Genomic DNA, 22,997 nt, shown 5'->3' on the forward strand with positions numbered 1-22,997 from the left:
TTATTCCCATTAGGATACAATTCTTCATGTATATACTACTTTAATTGTTTCTAGTATTTATGTAGTCTAAGGGACATTTCCATGGCAGTCTGATGTCTTTTATAACTCATCTGCTCAAATTCGCCTCTAAGTACCTTTTTCTAGATTTTCTCTTTTTTCAAACTCTGGATAACTGGATGTCAGCCTACAGTGATACTCTGTTAAAAGAGCCACCTGACATCCAGAAATGTTTCAAAAGTCTTAAGGTCAGGGTCAATACAACTTGTATATTGTTTTGTGCTCTATCACATTAGTTCACCTCATAGGAGCCTCATCATCAGAGCTCAGAGCTCTGTTGTTCCTGGCAGTAATGTGACAGTTAATTTAAGGTGTCAGTCTAACTAGATTAAGGCATACCTGGCTAGCTGGTACAGCAGTATTTCTTGATATATCTGTGAGGGTATTTCTGGGAGATTGGCTTGTGAATTGGTGAACTGTGTGGGGAAGATCTACTCTCAATGTGCACGGGCAATCTCCAGTCAGCTGGGGGGCCTAGATGAAACAAAAAGGCAGAGGAAGGGTGAATCTGCACTCTCTTTCTCAGAGCTGAGACATGTGTCTTCTTCTGCCCTTGGATATCAGAACTCCAGGTTCTCCTACCTTTGGACTCCAGGACTTGGACTGGCACTCCCCTGGGTTTTCAGGCTTTTGGTCTCGGGCTAAGAGACACAACATTGGCTTCTCTGGTTCTGAGGTCTTCAAACTTGCACTGAGTCATGCTACTGGCATTGCTGCATCTCCAGCTTGCAGATGGCTGGCATACTGGGGGATTTTTCAGCCTTCATGATCACGAGTCAATTTCCCTAATAGATCCTCTCTTCTATCTCTCACTCTCTCGTCTCTCTTTCTAACTGTATACACACACACACACACACACACACACACACACACACACACACAGAACCAATAGAATATATAGAATTGTTTATATATATTCTATACATATATATAAATAGAATATATATATATATATATATATATATATATATATATATATATATATATATATAAATAGATTTCAAAGCAACAAAGATATAGTGGTAAAAGGATCAATGCAACAATAAGAGCTAACGATCCTAACACCCAGATACATAAGACCCATAAAGAGATTTAGACTCAACGAGACAGAAAATTAATAAAGATATCCAGGACTTGAACTCAGATCTGGAACAAGTAAACTCAATAAATATTTATAGAGCTCACTATTTTAAATACACAAAATATACATTCTCCACCTTAAATACACAAAATATTGATCGGCCATTATTAATACCCATTTTTACAAGAAAGCTACATTCCCATTCTCTCTCCCTCTTTTTCTTCCTCTTTCTTCCTCTCCTTCAGTCCTTTTCTTCTTTCTTCAAAAAGAAAAGAATATATATATATATAGAAATATATATACAATATATATTTCTATTGGTTCTGTGTATATATATATAAATATATATATACAAATGGAGATGTAAGTATAGGGCATGTATATATAGGGCAGATGATAGAGGACCTCATATATATATATTTATAATATTTCTATATATCTATATATATTTATAATATTTCTATACATATATACACACAGAACCAATATAAATAGAACATATATGTATGAATTTTTTTTTGCTATAAGAATGCGGTAACACCACATACTATGAAAATGCTTCAAAATGCAACAGAAGGAGATGTGAAGATACAAAGAACAAGTACATAGTGACACATGGCTATCAGAACACACTAAGATCCACACTGCTTCCACCCTTTACCCAGAAAAGGAGGGATCTAGACCACCTCCTCCTCAGAGAGAAACAGAACCAACAGAATACATACATACGTGTATATGTATGACTAATACAGATATGATTTCTCCCTTTGTTTTAGGGGAGGCCACCTGAGGCTCCATCACCTAATAGGAGTCTCATCATCAGAGCTCAGACCTCTGTGTTCCCATGGGTTTTGAGATGGTTAATTTTAGATGTCAACCTGACCAGGTTAGGTCATACCTAAATAGCTATTAAACCAACATTTCTTGGTTTATCTGTGAGGATATTTCTGCAGATTGGCTTGTGAGTTAATGCACTATGTGGGGAGAACCCACCCTCCTTTTTTTCTTTTGTGTAAAAATAAGAGGAAGCTCATTAGGGATATATATATATGAGATATTTTACCAGAAGTACATGAGTTCTGTGCCCTTAAGGGTCACAGGGAAATGCCCTGTGTCCATGCAGAAGGTCTTATACCCACAAATGGGAGAATATTGGTTGAACCACAAATGTGCTGTGTTACAAAACTTACATCTAGTCAATAGTGGTACTAGTGTTATTTCAGATACAGGTCACATTTCAGTGTGAGACTCCCTTTCTATGACTGCACGTCTTGATGTAACTTGGGTGGGCAATTCCTACACTTATGCTCCAGTGATAAAGGATACAGAATCTGAAGTGGAGATAAGGAGGAGGCCCATGAGCACCCCCATGGAGAGGCCATGGCTGGGCCCTGGGAAGCCCAGGAAGAGCTTTCCCATCTATGCCGAGAACGCCCCTGGTCCTGAGAGACCAAAAGACCACAGCAAAGAGATCATTGTCTGTGGTTGGGTCAGGACAGGAAAAGAGAGTTTTCCATCTCAGGGCTCAGATTCTTTAGGGCATGGCACATGGAATGCTAGAACTCTGAGGATTGTTATCAAAATAAGGTGTGATCCACCAATAAAGTTAGCATTCTCAATAACACTCTAACTTCTCTGGGGAGATAAGCATCTACCAGGAATATTTTCCTTTTATTTAGATTTTTATTACTTGATCATTATTGTTTTACAAAATGTTCTTGTGTTAAAAACATATACCTTATTCTGTAGCTTTGTCTGTTTTCTGGGCTGATGTTTCCCAAGCACTTATATGGTAGCTACACATGGTGACTAGCTAGAAGTGGATTTGCCATGAAGTCAATGAAGAATAACTTCAGGTCTTCTCACTTGCACATTTTTTCTTTGAGACAGACTCTCACTCTGTCACCCAGGCTGGAGTGCAGTGGTGTAATCTCTGCTCACTGTGACCTCCGGTTCCTAGGCTCAAGTGATTCTCCTGACTCAGCCTCCCAAATAGCTGGGGTTACGGGCACCCTCCACCATGTTTGGCTAATTTTTGTATTTTTAGTAGACAAGGGGTTTCATCATGTTGGCCAGGCTGATTTCAAATGCCTGACCTCAGATGATCTACCTGCCTCAGCTTCCCAAGGTGCTGAGATTACAGGCAGGAGCCACCGTGCCTGGCCTTGAACAGAATTTTTTCAAGACATTGTCATTTTGTATTCTCTTTTTCAAAGTGATCCCTAAAATTTTATAAACCTCATGCCCCACAAAACTTGGATCTACTTTGCATATACACTCATTATATTTTTGTTGAATGACTGAAGAAAGAAGAAATGAATGGTTATCTGAGTCCAGGCAGACCCCCGAAGCTGTGAAACATAAACCTAGTCTATTCAGTTACAATCAAGCTCAGAGCCTTAAGTGAGCAGAGACCCATGTGAGTCTATTGGAGACTCAGAATGAGTCAAAATGAACTTGGAAGAGATAGTTCACATATGTCATTATAAGAATTCTGAATGAATGAAAGAAAACCATCATCTTTCTCAAAGAGAAGTGTCTTCGAGGGTCATCCCGTTCCATCACTGTCAAAGTTTAAGCTGCCCCTGAAATCAAGGTCTACGTCATGGACTTTGTTGAAAGTAGCTTATTTGGGAAAGGATCTCAGAAATTAGAAATAATAAGAGAGCTGGGAAAATAAAACAGGGAGAAAGGAAACCAGGACAAAGGTACAATATTGAGTTTGTGCTGGAGCAACAGGAGATGGAATCCATCAGGACCTTTGAGAACACATAGGATGCCTCTCTGGAGTGTCTGCATGAATGGGCAGGGTGGAGCTTTTGTCCCCTATTCTGTCCTACCGGGAGCATTAGGACCTCTGGCTGTCTTTGAGTACAACCCAAGTTGTCTTAGATATCAGAGAAGAGCCCTGGGGAGGAAGCAGGGAGACTCCCAGCATGCACCTGGGGAGGGGCACTGTCAGTACCAGGTGAATGGAGACTTGCACATAACCATCCACTGCAGTGAGGCTGAAATCAGAGGTGGGCAGTGAGGATGTGATGGAAGTCACTAGAGGTTCCTCTATAATGGTCTTCTTTCCAAGTAAACCGTCCGTTCTTCTATCAGCTTTCTTGTGTAATGGCCAGTTGCTCTGAATTCACAACTTTCTGGGAGCATCACACCTTCTTGCCTATCAGACTCAGTATCAAGCAGGAAATGCTGTAAGGGGCAACATATTCACTTTCTCTTAAGACACAACCGTTTATGTTAGTTTTACCAATGAATTATCAGACTACTATATTTGCATTTTAGATGACTTTGAGTCTGAATCATAGGTGAATGAGACAAAAGTAATCCGTGTCTGCCTTTGTTACCATAGTCCACAAACTAAATAACTGCTTGACTAGAGATTTGTCAGAGAATTCAAAGGGACCTAAGATGTATTGAGCCTATACTATGTATTAGACTGTTTTATTTACAAGCATAAAATTTCTGCAAGACATATATTATTGGCTTCAGTTTACAAATGAGAAAACTTAGCTAAATATTTTTTAAGACACCAACCCAAGGGATCAGAAGATGAACCACTGAGGTCTCATCTCTGAGGATCTTCTTCTTCAGCCTGTAGCCTCCCACGTGAAAGATGTTATTCATGTGATTTGTGTCAGATGCATTGTTTCTAAAAGAGACATTTGGGTCAATGTTTCCAATGTTGAAGGTATCTTCCTCTACCAAAATATATAAGGAAGAGTAACTTCAACCATAGGTCGAAAGTCGGTATGGCCTAGGTGTGAGACCAAGTTCTGATATTTGTTAGCTGTATCTCCTTTGGAAAATCATCTAAATTCTATAACAGTTTGTTACCTGTCATATGGGAGCAAATTGTTCTCCCTTATGAAGTTCTTAAGAAATTAATTGATATAATATGCTTGGTATGTGGCCCAGAGAAAATAGGATTAGCAATATTGGTTATTAGCAATCAACAAGGGAATTTTCTGTAAGTTCACATAAAAGAGGTAGAATTAAGTTGGTCTCTGTCCACTGTGTACTTGCACATCCACCTGCAAATGGCCTCGTCATACACTTGGTAGCTGCTGTGCTGGCTGTTGTACATGTGCACCCAATGCTTCCCCCAACCCATTCTCGCCTCCCTGCCCTGTGCTGCCCTGGGTTGTGCCCCAGAAGACTGATTTCAGCAAAGAGTGCTCTCCAGGCTTCCAGCTGTGCTTTCCAATGAAAGACAGCTGGATGTTGGAAGGCAGTGAAGGGAGAGTTCAGAGTATCTGGGCTTTCCCTTCCTAGCTTCTGGCCCTGAGTTCTTCCCTTTGGAAACTTTTCTCATTACTCACATGCACCTGCAGTAACATAGCATTTCCCTCCCACCCCTTTCTCCACAGGCTCAGGAGTTGTACTGGTTTCCCAGTGTGCTGGAAACCCCAGTCCCCTCAAACAGTTCTTGGTGTCCCTAAGTCTGTTTACCCCTCTGAACATAGTCCTTTGATTAAATCGTTTTCACTTCAACCTTTTTGAGTGGTCATCTATTCCTTGATGGAAAACTGACTGATTCAAATGACTTTCATACATTGTAAATGCATGTATGAATAATTAGGTATATATTATCTTGTCAGACTTTAAACTTCTTAAAGACAAAATGTGTAATTCAAAAAATTATGTCTCATTTTCTATATTCCAAGGAAATTTTTAACATAATAGGTATTCCAGGAATATCTACTGAATAAATTAACAAGTAAACAACAACCAAACTACAAAACTATATATAATAAAATTTCATGAACAAGATGACAGAAAATATAAAATGTATTCTTATGCTTTCCATTTCTGTGCTGTGTAGGTTGATAATTGTCTTTTGGGACTGCGTACCCTTAAATGTCCTCCAACAATCTCTCTCTTTTTCTTATTGTAAGAGCTAGAAGATTTGAAAATATATTTCCCAGATTCTCCCGAGAGCAAGTTTCTGAAAACAGCTTTGCTTCCTCCAATAAGCTATACTTGTGGAAAAGTTGGAAGCAGAATAAAGACTTTGTCTGACAGCAACAGACAGGTGGATTTGCCATGACCTCTGGATACTTTCTGTGAATCACTCTCTTGGTCACTGCAAGACCACTGCGACTCTAAACTCTTCTCTGTAGTCCCTGGCCTGGGCAAAAGTAGCAACTTCAGCTTTTCTGATCACTAGTGGTGGACCTGAGGGCAAGCTCCAACCTTCTGAGACCCTCCCACTTCTCAGCCTTCCATTGGTCTATAACCACTCATTCCCTGTATTAACTGCTTCCCCCTTGAAATTCCTAGCCGGTTCTGTTTCTTTGACTGAACCCTCTAGTGTACTGGAAATTCCTCTTGTCACTACGCATCTATATTAGGACATATTGTGGCTCCCTTCTATCTGGAACTAAAACAGAATGAATCTTCTCTGGCTGGAAGTTGTGTGTCCTGGAGGTTGGCAGGCCATAAGCCATAGTAACCACATTCCATAATATGTGACTCTCTTCTACTCCTGGGCTAGTCTTGAGATGGAAGAATAGTGCTCTACTGTAGCTCATTGACCAAGGCCCAGGAAATACCATAGACTTTTAGAAGTTTTATTTGGGAGGCATGGAGTCATAGGTTTGGATCCTGGCTTTGATCCTTAGAAATATGAAATACTGGGGAAGTTCATGAGCTACAGCTTCCTATCTATAAAATGGTACACTGAAATCTTCTTCATTTATAAAGTGGATATGCTAATGTCTATCTTTGCATTAAAACACACAAACTCAGGAAGATAATTTGAGGAGTTTGAGACTAATCTGGACAACACGACAAGGCCTTATCTCTACAGAAAAAAAATTAAAAAAAACAATAGCCAGACACATCATCTTGTAGTGATGTGTCCCTGTAGTCATAGCTACTCAGGTGGCTGAGGCAGGAGGATTGCTTGAACCCAGGAGTTCAAGGCTACAGTAAGCCATGATTACACCACTGTACTCCAGTCTGGGTGACAGAGTGAGAACTTGTCTCAAAAAAGAAAAAAAAAAAAACTCACAATGTGTACTGCTGTGGTTTGACTGTTTACCTAAAAAATTTATTATGTATTGGAAACTTGGTTCCCAATACAGCAGCATTGACAGGTAGGACCTTTGGGAAGTGATTAGGTCTTAAGTATTTTGCCCTTATGAAGACTAATCCATTCATGGATTAATGGGTTATGGAGGGAATGGGTTAGTTATTGCCAGAGTGGATCTGTTATAAAAGTCAGTTTGGCCGTCTCTCCTGAGCCCCCTTGTATGGGATGCCCTGTGCCACCTAGTGACTCTGCAGAGTCCTCACCAGCAAGAAGGTCCTCACCAGATATGGGTCCTTGACCTTGGACTTCCCAGCCTCCAGAACTGTGAGAAACAAAGTTAGATTCTTTATAAAATATCCAGTTTCAGGTATTCTGTATGACAACAGAAAACACACTAAAACATATACCCATATGTTCCACAGAGGAGGAGCTCCTGCCACTTGCAAGGAATTAAAAAGATGTGAGAGCTTCCAGTGTGTCTGGGGCCCATATGTGCAGGAGCTCTCACTGAGCTCAGCAGGGCAAAAATGTTAGAAAAGAACTAGAAGCATTCTTGGGGCTTGGCTAAAGCTGTGTGGCAGCCCTTACCTCCCTCTCCCTATTGCATCCCCAGTTGAGACAGGAAGGTTTGGGTACAGAAAGCCAGTAATTATGCAGCACTGTGCCTAAGCTGCTGGCACAGAGGTACAGGGCTGAGTCCCCCAGCTCCAAGGAGCTCATGTTCAGTTCAGAATGATAGTCACTGAACTGTCGAGCTGCGATTCGATCAGGGATGATTCCTTTATCTCTTTGCATCTTTTCATAATATGAAATGAGGAACTGGAGGCCCTGACCTGGACCCTGCTGGTACCAGTACACAGTGTCATGTCCAGGGATAGGATAGCATTTCAGAGTGGCTGTTTCCCTCTTTTCCTTGATCAGGTGTCTTGGGTACTGGATGACTCCAGCAGCCACTGAACCTGTGGAGGAAGGAGACAGAAGCTCGGAGGAGTTAGACACTTCAGCAACAATTGAACACTGTGGATGCAGGGATGTCCCACCTGTGCTCAGGACTCACCTGTTCCCAGGAGACAAAGCATGACACAGCAGAGGAGCCTGGTATCCCCGGCAGAGTCAGGCAGGACAGGACTAGGCATTTCCCTACTCAGGGTGCTGCTGGTCTCCTAGGGTGAGAAAGCAGGACTTTTGCTCCTCCCCACCATTTTTGGAGTGTTTTACTGTGACGTCACTGTTCTGATGTTATCATCCCTGTAGGCTCCCATAGGCACCCTGTTCCCCAGGACTAGCTCAGCCAACTCAGGTTTTCCCCCATCCTGTCCAGTTTCCTGCAGGCAGGGGGAGCTGGCTGTGCTGAGTGAGGCAGGGCAGGCTTCTGGGCAGCCAACCATTCCCACAGCTTCTGAGAGTTTCATCTGAGGCAGCTGCTCCTTTGTCTCCACCTGGCTTGGATTATCTAAGCTGCCTTGCTGAAACCCTCATCACACTCCCCATCAAACGTAGGCTCCCAGAGAGGCCACACAGGGCTGCAGTTGATGGCTTCCTGCCTTGGCAAATGCACGTGCATATCGGTTTATCTGAGAAGACTATGATGAACTCCTCCTGTGCCAGCACTACCTCTGGTTCATCTAGTAATATCCCTGATGCAGAGATGAAGCCAAGACTGTCTTCCTTAACCCTCTCTTCCAGACAGTGCTATCAGTGGCCCACTCAGTGGATCCACAGTGCCCTCAAGTGGCCAGTGTGTGGTCACTACGATGAATCTCTACAGGACCCTGACCAGGGAAAGCTGGGTGCTTCCTAAACTAGACATCAGGATCTGCCAGCATACAGCATAGCTCTTGCTCATTTCAGGCTTACCTGCCTCATACTCAACTTTTGCACAGGGTAGTGAGGGAGGTATATAGCAAACGTTTTTCTAAACAAGGAACAAAAATTTAAAATTTTAATTTTAATTTTAAATTCATCAAATAATGGTGTAGGAAGGGAGATAGCAGTCAGTCATTAAATGCCAGCTACCATAGGAATGGGGTGACACCTGGGCAAATTGTTCCTTTTAACCAGAGGTAATTCCTGGAAGCTGCTGACAGTGACATGCTATCAGCAAAGCAATCTTCTAAGCTGGAGAAATAAACACATTTGTCTCATGAAAGGGAACTGCCTACTTATATATCTTTTGTTTTCTTAACACCCTAGTCAGCCTTTACTTTTTGTTTTTAGTGAATTGACTTCTTTATGGCTGATGTGTGGGAATTCTTTATATTATGAATTCAGCCCTTTCTCAGATAAACATATATTTTTTCTTAATGATATATTTTGATAAACTTTTTTGGATTTGCATAAAGAATATTTTGCTTTTTTTATGGTTAGAACATTCTTTCGTCCTCCTTAAAAAATCTTTGCCTGCTCCATGATCAAGAAGAGAGCTCACTATGTTTTCTTCCAGAAACTTTCAAGTTCTAGCTTTTTGATTATCTGGAATTTTTTGTGTCTCTTACTAATTATCGTTTGTGGGAAGGGCCAGCAGTTTTTCTGTAGAGGGCGAGATAAAAAATTTTTTAGTTTTGTACCCCATGCAGTGTTTGTTCCGACTACTCAACTCTGTCACTGTAGCGCAAAAGCAACCATTGAGGATACACATGTGAACGACTGTGGCTGTGATCCCAGAGAACTTCATTTATGTTTACTGAAATGTGAGTATCTTAGATTTTTTTTTTTTTTTTTTTTTGAGACGGAGTTTTGCTCTTGCTACCCAGGCTGGAGTGCAATGGCGCGATCTCGGCTCACCACAACCTCTGCCTCCTGGGTTCAGGCAATTCTCCTGCCTCAGCCTCCTGAGTAGCTGGGATTACAGGCACGCGCCACAGTGCCCAGCTAATTTTTTGTATTTTTAGTAGAGATGGGGGTTTCACCATGTTGACCAGGATGGTCTCGATCTCTTGACCTCATGATCCACTCGCCTCGGCCTCCCAAAGTGCTGGGATTACAGGCATGAGCCACCACGCCCAGCTGAGTATCTTAATTTTTAAATGTAACAAAATACTTTTAATTTTTTTCAGTCATTTAAAAATGTAAAATTATTGTTAGTTTCTGGGCTGTACGGAAACAGACGGAGGCCAGATTTGGCCCAAAGGCCATAGTTTGCCCACATCTGGTTTATGGAGTGAGATAAGGCTAGAGATTCATTATGTTTCCATGTTCATATGCCATTTTTCTAGAACTATTTGCTGAAAAGACTATTTTATCCTCCTTTTCCTTCTTTTAGTATTTGATCTGGGAATTATAATATGCATCTTTGACTTACCACAGTTTACTTGCAAAAATATTCTCCTATTTAACCATAGGATTTCATAGATATCCTTTTTTAGGTGAAGAAAATGTCTTATTACTCTGAGTTTGATAACAGTTTTCATCAGGAAGGGATATTGAATTTTATCAAATGTTTAAGTCATCTATAGATATGATCATATAGTTTTCCTTTTTTTAGTACAGATAAGGTAAATGACAGAGTCTGTTTTCTCACTGTCACATCAGCTCTGTGTTACTGAGATAAACCCCACTAGACCACGTTGTATGATTCCTCTTACATATTGTTAGACCCTCTAGGGTGGAGTTTTAAAAGAAAGATTGAATCTGTGTTCCTGAGAGATATGAGTCAGTAGCTTTCTTTCTTGTACTATCTTAGTCTAATTTTTGTATCAGGGTAGTTCTGTCCTCAGAGTGAATAAAAATTATCCTGGTTTTCAGTTTTCTCCCCAGTCCTGCTTTGGAAGCATCCTACCAACTTTGATATAGTTATATATTTGTTCAGTTTAAAATATTTTTTTTCTTTTGAACATTCTCAAAATTTCTATGCATATATAGCAATTTCCTTAAAATAAATTCATTAAACAAAAAAGATTCTGGGTCAAGGAATGTTAGCAGTATTAACTCTTTTGATGTACGTTGCTAAATTACTAGACAAAAAGGGTTTTACAATTTACTCGCCTCCCAAAAAAAAGAAAGGGCTCATTTATCTTCATTTTCACCAGTATTTGGTCAAAAGGAAAAAACAAAGTAGCAAGCAAGAAAACAATGATACCATTAAAACAATTCTAAATTATCTTTTATCTTTTTATTTATTTATTTATTTATTTATTTATTTTTGAGACGGAGTTTTGCTCTTGTTACCCAGGCTGGAGTGCAATGGCGCGATCTCGGCTCACCGCAACCTCCGCCTCCTGGGCTCAGGCAATCCTCCTGCCTCAGCCTCCTGAGTAGCTGGGATTACAGGCACGCACCACCATGCCCAGCTAATTGTTTGTATTTGTAGTAGAGACAGGGTTTCACCATGTTGACCAGGATGGTCTCGATCTCTTGACCTCATGATCCACCTGCCTCGGCCTCCCAAAGTGCTGGGATTACAGGCTTGAGCCACCACGCCTGCCCTTATCTTTTGATTTATTATTTGCCTTATGAGTTACTTAGAAAACTATTATCTAATTTTAAACGATTCAGGACTTTTCCAGAAATCTTTCTCTTACTGATTTCTAACGAAGTTTCACTGTGGTCAGCGAACATACTTGGTTTGACTTGAATACTTTTAATGTACAGATGTTTGTTTTACAACCCAGAGTGTGTGATCCATGCCCACACACAGTCAGTGCACACTCCAAAGGAACATGTGTTCTGCTGCTCTTGGATGAAGTGTTCTGAAAACATCAGTTAAGTCAAGTTGGTTGTTGGTGTCATTCATATCTTCTGTATCCTTACTGGTCTTTTGTTTTTGTCAACTTGTTAAACCAGTTACTAAAAGAGGGATATTGAAATCTCTGATTATGATCGTGGATTTGTCTGTTTCTCCTTGCAGTTCTATTTTTGCCTTGGTATTTTGAAGATCCATTTTCAGATACATAAATATTTGATGGTTATGACTTCTTGATAGACCAATACTTTTGTCATTAAGATATGACTTTCATTGTCCCAGATGATATTCTCTGCTTGAAATTTATTTTGTTTGATATTAACATAACTACTCTAGCTTTCCTTTAACTCATGTTAGTGTAGTACATCTTTTTCCATCCTTTTATTTTTTTTACATTCTGAGTCTTAATAGTATTCTGATAAGTAGCACATAGTTGTTTCTTTCAATATTATTCAATATTTTTCAATTGTACAATCTGTACTCTTAGATGACTTTGATTTGATGTGATTGCTGATGTGGTTACTTTTGTGACTGTCATCTTATTTGTTTTCCATCAATCCCATCTCTTTTTTGTTCCTCTTTTCCTTTTATGTTGTTTTTGTGGATTAATTGAGCATTTTTATGATTTTATATTTTTTGTTGACTCATTAACTAGAATGCACTGTTTTGTTGTCTTAATGATTGCTCTATAATTTGCAGTTTACATCTACTGTAACACGATCTACCTTCAAGTGACTTCACTTGGATTATAGAAATCTTCCAATGATACATGTATTCATTTATTCGTCACCTGTCTTTATGCCAGTCTTGTTATAGATTTACTTTTGCATATATTTGATTCCCTGCACTTTGTTGAAATCATTTCAGTGTAAATAGCCAATTATCCTTTAAAGAAATTTAAGTTTAAAATTTTGCTTTTGGGATTCTAATTACATATTAAGCTACTTAAAGTTGTCCCACAGTTTACTGATGATCCTCTTATTCTCTGTATTTCATTAAGAATTGTTTATGTTACTTTTTCAAGTTTATTTTTTATCCTGTAATGTCTAATCTGACATTAATTTCATCCAGTGTATTTTTCATCATGGACATTGTAATTTTTATCTCTGGAAGCTTTGTTTGGATCTCATTATGCCTTCCCCATCTCTATAAAACTTTGAACTTATAGGCCAGAGTTACAATAACTGTTTTACTATCTCTGCCGATTTGTCATTTCTGGGTTGGTTTCTATTGCTTAATTCTTCTCTTCATTATGGATCTCATTTTCATGCTTCTTTGCATGTATGCAATTTTTGATTGATATCAGATATTTTGTATTTTACATTTTTGGGTGCTAGACATTTTCATATTTCTATTAATATTTTTAACTTTGTTCTGTAATGCACTTAAGTCAGTTGGAAACAAAATGAAAAAAAAATCCCAGCAGTTTTCTTTTTCTTGAAGAATTTAGCAAGCTGATTCTAAAATGTATGTGAAAAAAGTGTCAAGAGTGCTCAAGATCACTTGATAGAAAGGAACAAAGCTTGAGAAATCATTTTACCAGGTATTAAGAATGAGTATGAAGCTGTAGTAAGACAATCTATCATCGGTGCAAGAACGCACAGAACAGAACAACATAACCGAATAGAGATCCAAGAAAAAAGGCCCACACACGTATAATGACTGATTTATGACAAAAGAGATATTATAGAGTGGTGGCAGAAGTATTAGCACTTAACAAATAGTATTGGGTTAATTGAATAATCATTTGGAAAAATGAAACTTGACTTCTTCCTCATATCACCTACAAAGAATTAATTCCAGTTAGATTGTTAAGTCTAAGTGTGAATAATGGAAAATATAAAGATTTTAGAAGGAAATATAAGAAAACGTGATTATTTTGAAGTAGGCAAGGATTTCCTAAAGTGGACACCAAAATACAAAATACTAACTAAAATGGGGAGAAAATGGAATGATTGTGACTTAAGAACTTCAGTTTATCAAGAGAAACTATTAGTAGAGTGAAAAACTCATCTACAGAGAGAGAGAGAGAGAGAGAGAGAGAGAGAGAGAGAGAGAGCATTTCAACCAGAACTCGCAACACCTCTTATTGGAATGTAAATTGGTACATCTTCTTTGGAAACCTCAAAGAATCCTATGTGGTTGATATAATTTTATTCAGATCTTCTTTTATTTGTGTCCCTTTTATACCTTCCCAGGTGGAGTTTATCTTTTGAAGCCAATCTCAATTTGTATTTCTATCGTTTTTTAAAGTTAGACTGGTGAAGAAGGAAATTAAACACAGAATGACTACAAGATTGTCAGAAGGGGAAAAAAAGCAATATATGAACATGTGATAATGTGCGTTATTTTGGGTAATAGTCATTTGTGAATAATTGATTTTTATGGCAATTCTTTCTAAAGATTCCAATTTTCTTTCAAGGGTAGCTGTAAATGGCCTTTAGAGTGTTTGCTTTTGGCTTCCCCACTCCTTGGTGGAGTGTAGGTCTGAGTTGGTGACACTTGGTAATAGTAGCTTAATATAAATGTGCTGAAACTTCGTAGTTTTATAAGAGAATATTTACTTATTCACTATCCCTGAGACTAAGCTCTGTTATATCCTAATTATGGAAATTTGAACTATATATAAGGAATCCCAGAAACCCATAAGCCAAAATTATTACTACCCAATGTTCCCTGATCCTGTATTTCAGAGGTTATTTCCTGACCTCCTAGTGTCAGAAGACACCCAAAGTCCCAAATGCACTCATTCTTCTTGCTGGGAGAAGAGCAGGGCAGCTGCTTTGTTCAGGGCTTCTGAGAACTGGAAGGAGAAGTAAGTGCCTAAGGGTTTGTGAGCAGGAAGGAGGCGAATGTGCCATGCTGTGGTTGAGCTGCTGGCACAGAGATACATGGCTGAGTCCCCCTGCACTGTGCGCTTGATCGTCAGAGTGGAGAAGGATCCCCCAGTCCTCTCTGCAAAGAACCGATCACTGGGCAGCCCTGATTTGTCTGATTGAGCTTCATTCTGGAAGTAAGTCAGAAACTCTAGGCTCTGCCCCAGGGTCTGTCGGTACCAATAAAGGCGAGTGTGTCCAGAAATTGGATCACACCTGAAAGTTACATTCTGTCCCATCTTTGTAACCTTGTGTCTGGGGTCTTGGGAGACTCCAGCACCTGCGTGATCTGTGGAGACAAAAGTTGGGAACAGGAGGAGGAAAACAATTGTAGTACACACACACACACACACACACGCACACACATGCATGACACAATGAGATTGCTTGGTGCTCTGAGGACTCACCTGCCCCCAGGACACACAGGGCCACCCAGCAGAGGAGCCTTTTGCCCATTGCAGGGTCAGGGCAGGATGGGAGCTGTACCAGCTCAGGGTTACTGTGAGCAGGAGCAGGGGAGGCGGAACGTCTTTGTCCCCACAGAGCAGTTCCCACAGTGACATCGCTGAGCCTCAGGATCACCTGATACTGATGAATTAAGTCTAAGATGGCAACAACTTTGATGTGCCCCCACTTTATTATGTACCAGCAAGAAAGAAAATAATTAGTTACTCATCATCAGAAACATGAAACGGTGAAACACTGTGAAGCATAGAATTCATGAAAAGTGGTAAGTCAGAAGTGGGTTTCCACACACACGGCTTCTGTTAGGTCTGTTTTGTTGTCCCACTCAGTGCTCCAGGGGGCTGCTGCCCGCGTGCCACCCTCCACCTCTGGGAAGTTGTCTCACTTCTCTTATTCCTTTCACATTGTCAGCTGGACATGGCATCTGGCTGCTTCAGCAGCACTTTACATAGAAGATCTGAGTGCTGACTATCAACCTCCTTTGGAAATCTCCTGTTTCTGGCTCGGTTCCTGCATTTTCTTGCCCCGTCCATGGTCTGGGTAGGAGTAGGAGGTTTTTGGGAAATGAATCAGAGAATTGTCATGTCTTTTTCCTGAAACAGTTTATATTTGCAGCTCAGAAGGGTAAGGGAAGAAATGTTGCCTCTGGCAGGCACGAAGCTAAGTTCGAGACCAGCCTGGCCAGCATGCTGAAACCTCATCTCTACTAAAAATACAAAAAATTAGCCAGGCATGGTGGTGCATGCCTGTAATCCCAGCTACTTGGGAGGGTGAGGCAGGAGAATTGCTTGAATCCAGCAGGCAGGGGTTGCAGTGACCTGACATCACGCCACTGACTCCAGCCTGTGTGACAAAGCAAGACTCCATCTCAAAAAAAAAAAAAAATTACATAATTCCCCATATGAATTTATTAATCTCAATACTGTTTCTTTTTTGTCTCCACTTCTTATCATGGGACATTCTGTGTTTCTAAGTCACCTCTGAAATAAATACATGTTCCACAGCCTTTAGAAAATCAGAACTGTTTTACCCTTGACAGTCTGGTAGCAGTAGTACAATTAAAAAATAGGAGATGAATTAATGCTTGGGGGGTTCCTAATAGTCTGCATTATGAGAAATTAATTTCTCATTTTCATTCCTAGCTTAACTCTCACAACTTCATGGGCAGCCTCTTTCATGTGAGGGACCATAGTCACAATTGCTCTCACTGCAGGCAAGTGAGACCCAGATTTGAGAAGATTCTGCAAAGCGCAGGAAGAGTTTGAAGCAAAGCAGAGGAGATGGCTGAGGAAGGTCTTTGCTGCTGGCAAAAGGAGACCCACAGAGTCCCACACTCCTAGGGGATGTGTGTCCAGCTGATGGTGTGAGATGTTTGGTTAACCAGCTTGGAAAATGCCAATGTACCTTCAATCTCAGAAGCGCTACATCACAGTATTATGAAATTGATGCTGGTGCATTTCCAGCTTACATTGCTTCCAATAGATGATGCCATAAAGTAGAATGTATTCACAACTGTTACTGTCTCATTTTCATCACCTGCTTTCAAGAGGTCTGTGTGAGCACAGTATCATGGATAGAGATAGAACCCGGAGCTAGGACCTAGGAGGCTACATGGGAATGTTTGGAACTGAGGCACAGCAGTTGTAGTGATAGGGATTTCCCTTATGGGTTTCTAGAGCCACCTGCCCCCAGGAGACAAAGCACAAATGAGCAGAGAAACATAGAATCCCCTCATGCTCTCAGAGGGAAATTGTTGTTTTTAACATAGATCCCGCAGGTTTTCAAAATACATGGTTCCTCTGTCAAGGCTTGCCGTACTTAGAGCTGATCCCCCAGGTGCATCCAGGACACGCCTGGTTTTGAGAAACCAAAGCATGTCCAGCATCCAGGAGAAAAGCCTGGATCCCATGGGAGACTGAGCAGGTCTGGTGCTATGAGAGGCCAGGAGCTGTCATTTTCCTGTGCCTGGCGAGTGTGTGTTTGTGGTGGTGCCGCTGCTGCTCATTTCCCAGTTCATGGGTCTCCCCTGGCACGGGTTCAGGGTCCCTTCTCTTCCCACCCGGTCAGCTTTCTCCTGCACTGACACCTACACAGTAAGGAATGAAGAGCTGAGAAAGCTGGATTCAGAGTGGATCCTATTCTCACAGCTTTTCTGGTGCTTCTCTGAATTGTGCTGCCTGACTCACCTCTAGGTATGGATCTGGAATGGTGATGGGCATGGGGATGGAAAGACCCCCTAGGTATCCCTCCCAGTACATCTTCCTCTGTAGTTAACAAAGAATCAGAGACCTCTGTCTACTGGGTTTTAATCCTGTTCAAAGGTCTTCACAGGTCCCAAACCACCTGCACATCCTTTAGTAGTGAGAATTTACCTGTCATTTGTCTAGAAAGCTTTCTCAGTCCTTGATCAAGCTGCATGGTGTAATCATGCCTCTTCTAGTTGTCAAGTCTTGACCTTCCTTCCATAGGGGCTGGGGGCTACCTGGGGTTTCATCCCTGTATATACTCATATATCTGAAATACGCTTCACTCAACCCTACTGCTTCACTTAACAGTTCTTTCTTTCCACACCCCTTCTGCTCCTGATAATCCTTCTCATTCTATGACCCATAATACTTCATGGATACTCAAGTAATAGAGGAACTCTAACCCTAACCCCCATAAGAACGAACCCACACATCGGGCCAATTTTGGATATAAAACTTCACTCTGAAAAAGGGCCACTCATGGAAATGATCAAATGGCCTGGATTTTGCAAACTGCCTAAGTCCATCCTGGCTCTGTAGCACACGCTCATCGTACCTAAAAGTCAGTCACTGTCACCATCTTCTGGGAGAAATTGACTTGTGATTCCTCCAGGGTTTCACAAGCTTTCCCCTGGGGTTTCTCCTTGTCTATTTTCTGAGCTCATCATCTTCTCCTAGACCCAGTCAACCTTTCCACCAGGTCCCCTCTGTCTACTGAACCAAGCAGCAGGGTTTGATTCCTTCTGGCTCCCCTCGTTTCCATGGCTTCTAAGTCATGGATGGGGCAGGTTTGGGATGGCAGAGGGCAAAAGAATGTAAAGGGCATTATTCTTCTCAGGGCTCTGATTCACACTCAGGACTATAAGCTTCACTGTAGGGCCTCACCATACTCACTGTGTGCAGATTAACTCCCCGCCATCCTCACCTCTCACCTTGCCACCAAGTTAGAGACTGTGAAAGTAGAAAAGGCCTTAGAAATCATCTTGTTTCCATTTCCAGGTGTGCTTTGTATGGTGGACTTATTATAAATATTTAACACAGCTATTTGTCCTTAATTTCCAAAGACATTACTCCCTCAGGTGTGCATCTGTGCTGAGACCTAAAAAACCTTTAGGAGAAGGAGGGGGGTTGCATCGCAGCCTCACAGCTTAGAGTCTGATATTGCAAGTCTTTTGTCTTTGACATCCTGCATCCACTCTGTCATGTTCCCAACTGTCTCTCCCCACTGCCTGTGCTTCCTTCTCTGCTGATTCAAAGAAAATAAGATCCTCCCAATTTTAGAATGCAGGAACACTTAACAGTTTCTGGCCCATGAGAGTCTCTCTTTGAAGCCTGAGTTATTTATTAACTCAGGGTTCAAACTGTGACTCCGTTGGCTCTGCCATGTTTTCCTTCTCCACCAGCCTCCACAAGGTAAAAGAGCCATATAGAGGTTTACTTAACCTTGAAAATAAATTATCCCACCTTCCAAGTACTTCCAAAGCAAGGATTCTAGTCAACATGGTTTTCCTCTGCGTTTCACGTATAGGAAGTGACCACTTAGTTTCTTCCTCCCTTATTTTAACAGCACCTCCTCATAGAGCTCTCTGGCCTAGTTTATCCACATCATTGTCTCTGCTACATCTTGTGGTGGGAATAATGTTCTCAATTCTCAGCTCTTCTGGTTCCAGGCCACTAACCAAGTACCCCTCTAGTACCTCCCCACTGCCAACACCATGATACTTGTACCTCAGGGTACACAGACTCTCCTACCCCTGGTGTCTGATCTGAAGACAACCCCAGATTGTTCTAGACTTCCCCTCTCTCAAACTGCAGGGATCCCTCTATCAATTCCACACAGAAGCAAGTAGACTGTCCTTCTTGATCTGGCTCCACCATTTATTAGCTCTGAGACCACAGGCAAAGCCATTTATTAACTTTCCTGGACTCCAACTTTCTCATCTGTAAAAAAGGCTAACATTCCTCTCAATGCTTCATGAGGATTAACTGAAATACTGTGTTATCTCTGGTAGATTGATAAATGTCTACCCTTTTATCCCTCCCTGGCTCTCATGTAGGAGAAATAGCTGGAGCTCTCATACCTGTTAGCACTATAAATGATGTAAAAGCTGAAACTATCAGCTGGTGCTGGGGTGAGGAGAACCTGGAAGCATAAAGAGGCCATTCAGTCACTTTAGAAAAGACCTGGCAGAATTTAGGAATCAGACAACAGAGCACGAACGTACCTGTCTGCCCTCATTATGCAATATGAAGCAGCTAATAGGAGCAACTTAGGTCTATATTGACCAGTCTGGAACAATTAAGACCAAGGTATATTAACAGAAAAGAGTATGCATGTGGCAGGTAAAGTGTACAGGTGAACCCATTTTCTATAGGTGCACTTGGGTAGAAAGGTTTGCATGAACATAGAAAAGGGTGAAAAGAAGTACACCAGAGCATTAATATTGGCTACCAATGGAAAGTGGGATTGGATTCGAGAGTGTTGACATTTTCTTTATATATTATTTAATTTGTTTATTAAAAAATCTTAACCACGTGCAAGCTTTAAGTTTACACCTTTCATCAGGTGTCAGAATTTGTAGTGTCCTAATGGGCAAAGTAAAGAAAGCTTCTGTTTATGGAACCCCCTATTAAGCACCCCCCCCTTTTTTTTAGTAAACCGAGGATAAAGTGTGCTGCTGTGTAAAAGTGCATGAGGTCCTGATGAATACAGCCAGTCTCTGACTGCTGAGGAGGGTGAGCATTGAGGTCGATACATTTGATGGTGAGGTCAGTTTATGCTGATTATGAACTAATAAAGCCTCTACCTCTGAACGCCTGATCACCACGAGGAAGTGGAAGATCTCACCCCTTGTTAAGTGGAGGATCTCACTCCTTGTTCTAGAACAGGCTTTGAATAGCCTCCTCATCTGAAAAGGAAGAGAAATGAGCTCCCTCTAGTGCCTGCATTTCCAAACTCAGTAAGAGTTCATTTCCAGTTTTACGTTTTTCAAGCTTTAGACAGGCTTTGTTTCTAATCCAAGTAGCAGTATTATTACAATGTCAATTGTAATGATATTCCAACGTTTATCAACAGGACACAGCTTTCCCAAACACAGGTTTAGTGAGTGAGTGGAAGAGAATGCTGTCCCAAGGGCAGATGTGCTAACTTTGGTCTAAGGTTCAGTTATTTAAAATAGCTAGTCTATTTTTGGTCTTTACTGACTAGAGAGATTAAACTGTGTTAGTCTTTACAGCATGGATGCAAATCATTCGACATAAGTGTGGGCCATCCTTGGTGATTGCGTGTTTGATTATTTCCACCCAGAATGGCTCTCCCAATTCTTCAGGGACTAACACATAGCCCTGCTCTGTAAATGGAGCTTCTGCTTCACATTCAGTCTTTCCTGTCTGGCTAAGGAGGGGAACAAGCAAGGGGCTCTGCTCAGTGCCCTGCACCAAAATCAGGTGTGGGCTGGAGGGCACTGGTGACTGTGAGCTCTGTGTCTCTGGCACTGCTCACCACTTTGTGGAAATGGACACCCACGATACACTTGATACACTCAGCTCAGTGTATCAAGCACCATGGCCTCAAAGCCACCCAAAGAGGTATTTGTGCCCTGGGAAAACTCTCTCAAAGAGAATGGAGAAGTCATTTGTTTTCTTGTCCACCACCTTTTAATGCCAGTGTTTGACATTATATTTCTGATCAATCTGCCAGTGATTAGGTGCCCTGTGTCTGGGAGACTCCAAAATCCAGGACACCTACAAGAGAAGGAGATTGAAGAAGGAAACAAGCCAGGAGGGCAATGGGCAGATAGGATGTTCAGTCCTGCAGGAAGGCTTGGGATCCAGTCACTCATCTGTGACACGGGTTCCTCGTGTGTTTCCAGGACTCATTTGATCCTAAGAGATGAAGGGATGGAGGCTCCCATTTAATGTGTCCAGACTTCTGGAACAGTCTCAGTGGGCACCCAGAGCGTCCTTCACTATCCATTCTCTATTCTTTCCAGACTGGCCACTGGCACCTGAAACTGCTGTTGGTGCTGACAATAAAATGAGGAATAAAACATCCACAATTTCTGAACTAATGCATTTTACAATCTAGAGAGCATGAGAAGTGTCCATTAAGTAGTCACAGAAGTCATAGCAAATGACAATGGTGCCAAACCTGTGAATATTAATGCATATTATAAGCTGTGAGCATGTACAATGAGGAGGTGCAGCCTAGAAAAACTGTTGAAGGAGTGTCTCCCTAGAGGTGGTGGTAGTTAAACTGGGATTTGAAGCAAGAACACAAAAGGATACAGAGGATACAGCCCGGAGTGGAAAGGCCTTTGGTGGGAGGAACATGATGCATGAGGAATGGCCTGAACTGAGGCGTCTGTGGTTGACACAGAGATGAGCGTGCAGAGGAAGCAAAGGGACAGCTGGTAGCAGACATCACATGGAGGAGGCTGAGGACTGACGTGAGCATGGTGTGGAGAAGATGGAGTTGTGAAGGCCGACAGAGAAAAGACACAGACCTGTGTTGTCAATGCTGTCTGCAAATATACATTTCCAATGAACTTTCCTTTCTGAGAGCAACTGAGGAAGAGGACTTCTGAGGCCAGAGCTGCAGGAGGGGTCTAGAAGAGAGGCTGCATCCACTCACATCATGGTGCTGTACATTCCCTCGTCCAGCTGAGACTGGCCTGGGAGAGAAGTTCAGCACAGAGCAGAGTTTCACACGCATGGGGCTGCTCAGAGCTCTGAGGGTCCCAGCCCAGGCAGTGCTGGGGAGACTCCAAAGGGACAGTGTCTTCCACTGCCTGGATCACAGTCTTGTGAAGGCAAGGCCACCTGTATCTTCCACTGAGCTTTGTGTGCAGAGGAAGGTGGCTGTGGGGTGACTGCTGGTGCAAGAGGGCACAGAGGTCTGGGAGAAGCTGTTTGACAGCAAGGTTACATATTTGGCCTTGAGAGAAAGTCACAGACCCTCAGGGATTTCTCTGTAGTGCCTGCTGGGACAGATCAGCGGTGCAACAGCTTCGGCTCTTGTTAACACCTGCATATGTAGTCATGGATGACAGTCTCAGGCATCTTCATGTCACTTCATGCCCTGCCTTTGTTCTCTGGTGTCTTGGGATCTGGTTGTCCCAGCATCTGTGAAGTCTATGATAGAAGGAAGTTGAGAGCCATGAAGGGATCCCACTAATGTAAAGGCTCAGGCTAGGATGTGGTGAGCCAAGGAAAAGGCTTTAGGGAACTCACCTCCCCCAGGAGGCAAAAGGTCACACCACTGAGGAACCTGGTGGCCATGGCAGGGTCAGGGAAACACGGGCAGATTGTGGGGAGGTTTTTCAGTTTGTGTGTTGGGGACATAAGTCAGTGGAATCAACTGGTGATGCCACTGCCCCTGCCAGCCAGTGACTCTGCTATCTACCTGCTGTTCCTCCCTCTACCTGCTGCAACCTTCAACCTACAGTCCAGTCATAAACCTTTGCCCTTGTGGTCTCTGCTCCTGGCTGTCTTTCTTCTACAAGACAACAGCCAGACAAGATTTGTGATCGTATGCCCTCCACCTACC

At 41.9% G+C, this 22,997-nt stretch overlaps 1 long non-coding RNA gene and 1 gene segment (V, D, J or C); one reads left to right on the top strand and one right to left on the bottom strand.

Moving 5' to 3' along the window:
• The window catches only part of LOC144578432 (uncharacterized), an 88,152-nt gene that overhangs the window by 34,144 nt on the left and 31,011 nt on the right, over positions 1-22,997 (top strand). The gene's annotated exons all lie outside the window — the stretch shown is intronic.
• On the bottom strand, positions 7,746-8,359 carry LOC144578429 (T cell receptor beta variable 13-like). The segment is given in 2 exon segments: positions 7,746-8,140; positions 8,239-8,359. Coding segments are annotated over 2 exon segments (474 nt in total).

This window comes from Callithrix jacchus, chromosome 11 (assembly GCF_049354715.1).
Source record: "Callithrix jacchus isolate 240 chromosome 11, calJac240_pri, whole genome shotgun sequence".
Classification (NCBI taxonomy): Eukaryota; Metazoa; Chordata; class Mammalia; order Primates; family Cebidae; genus Callithrix; species Callithrix jacchus.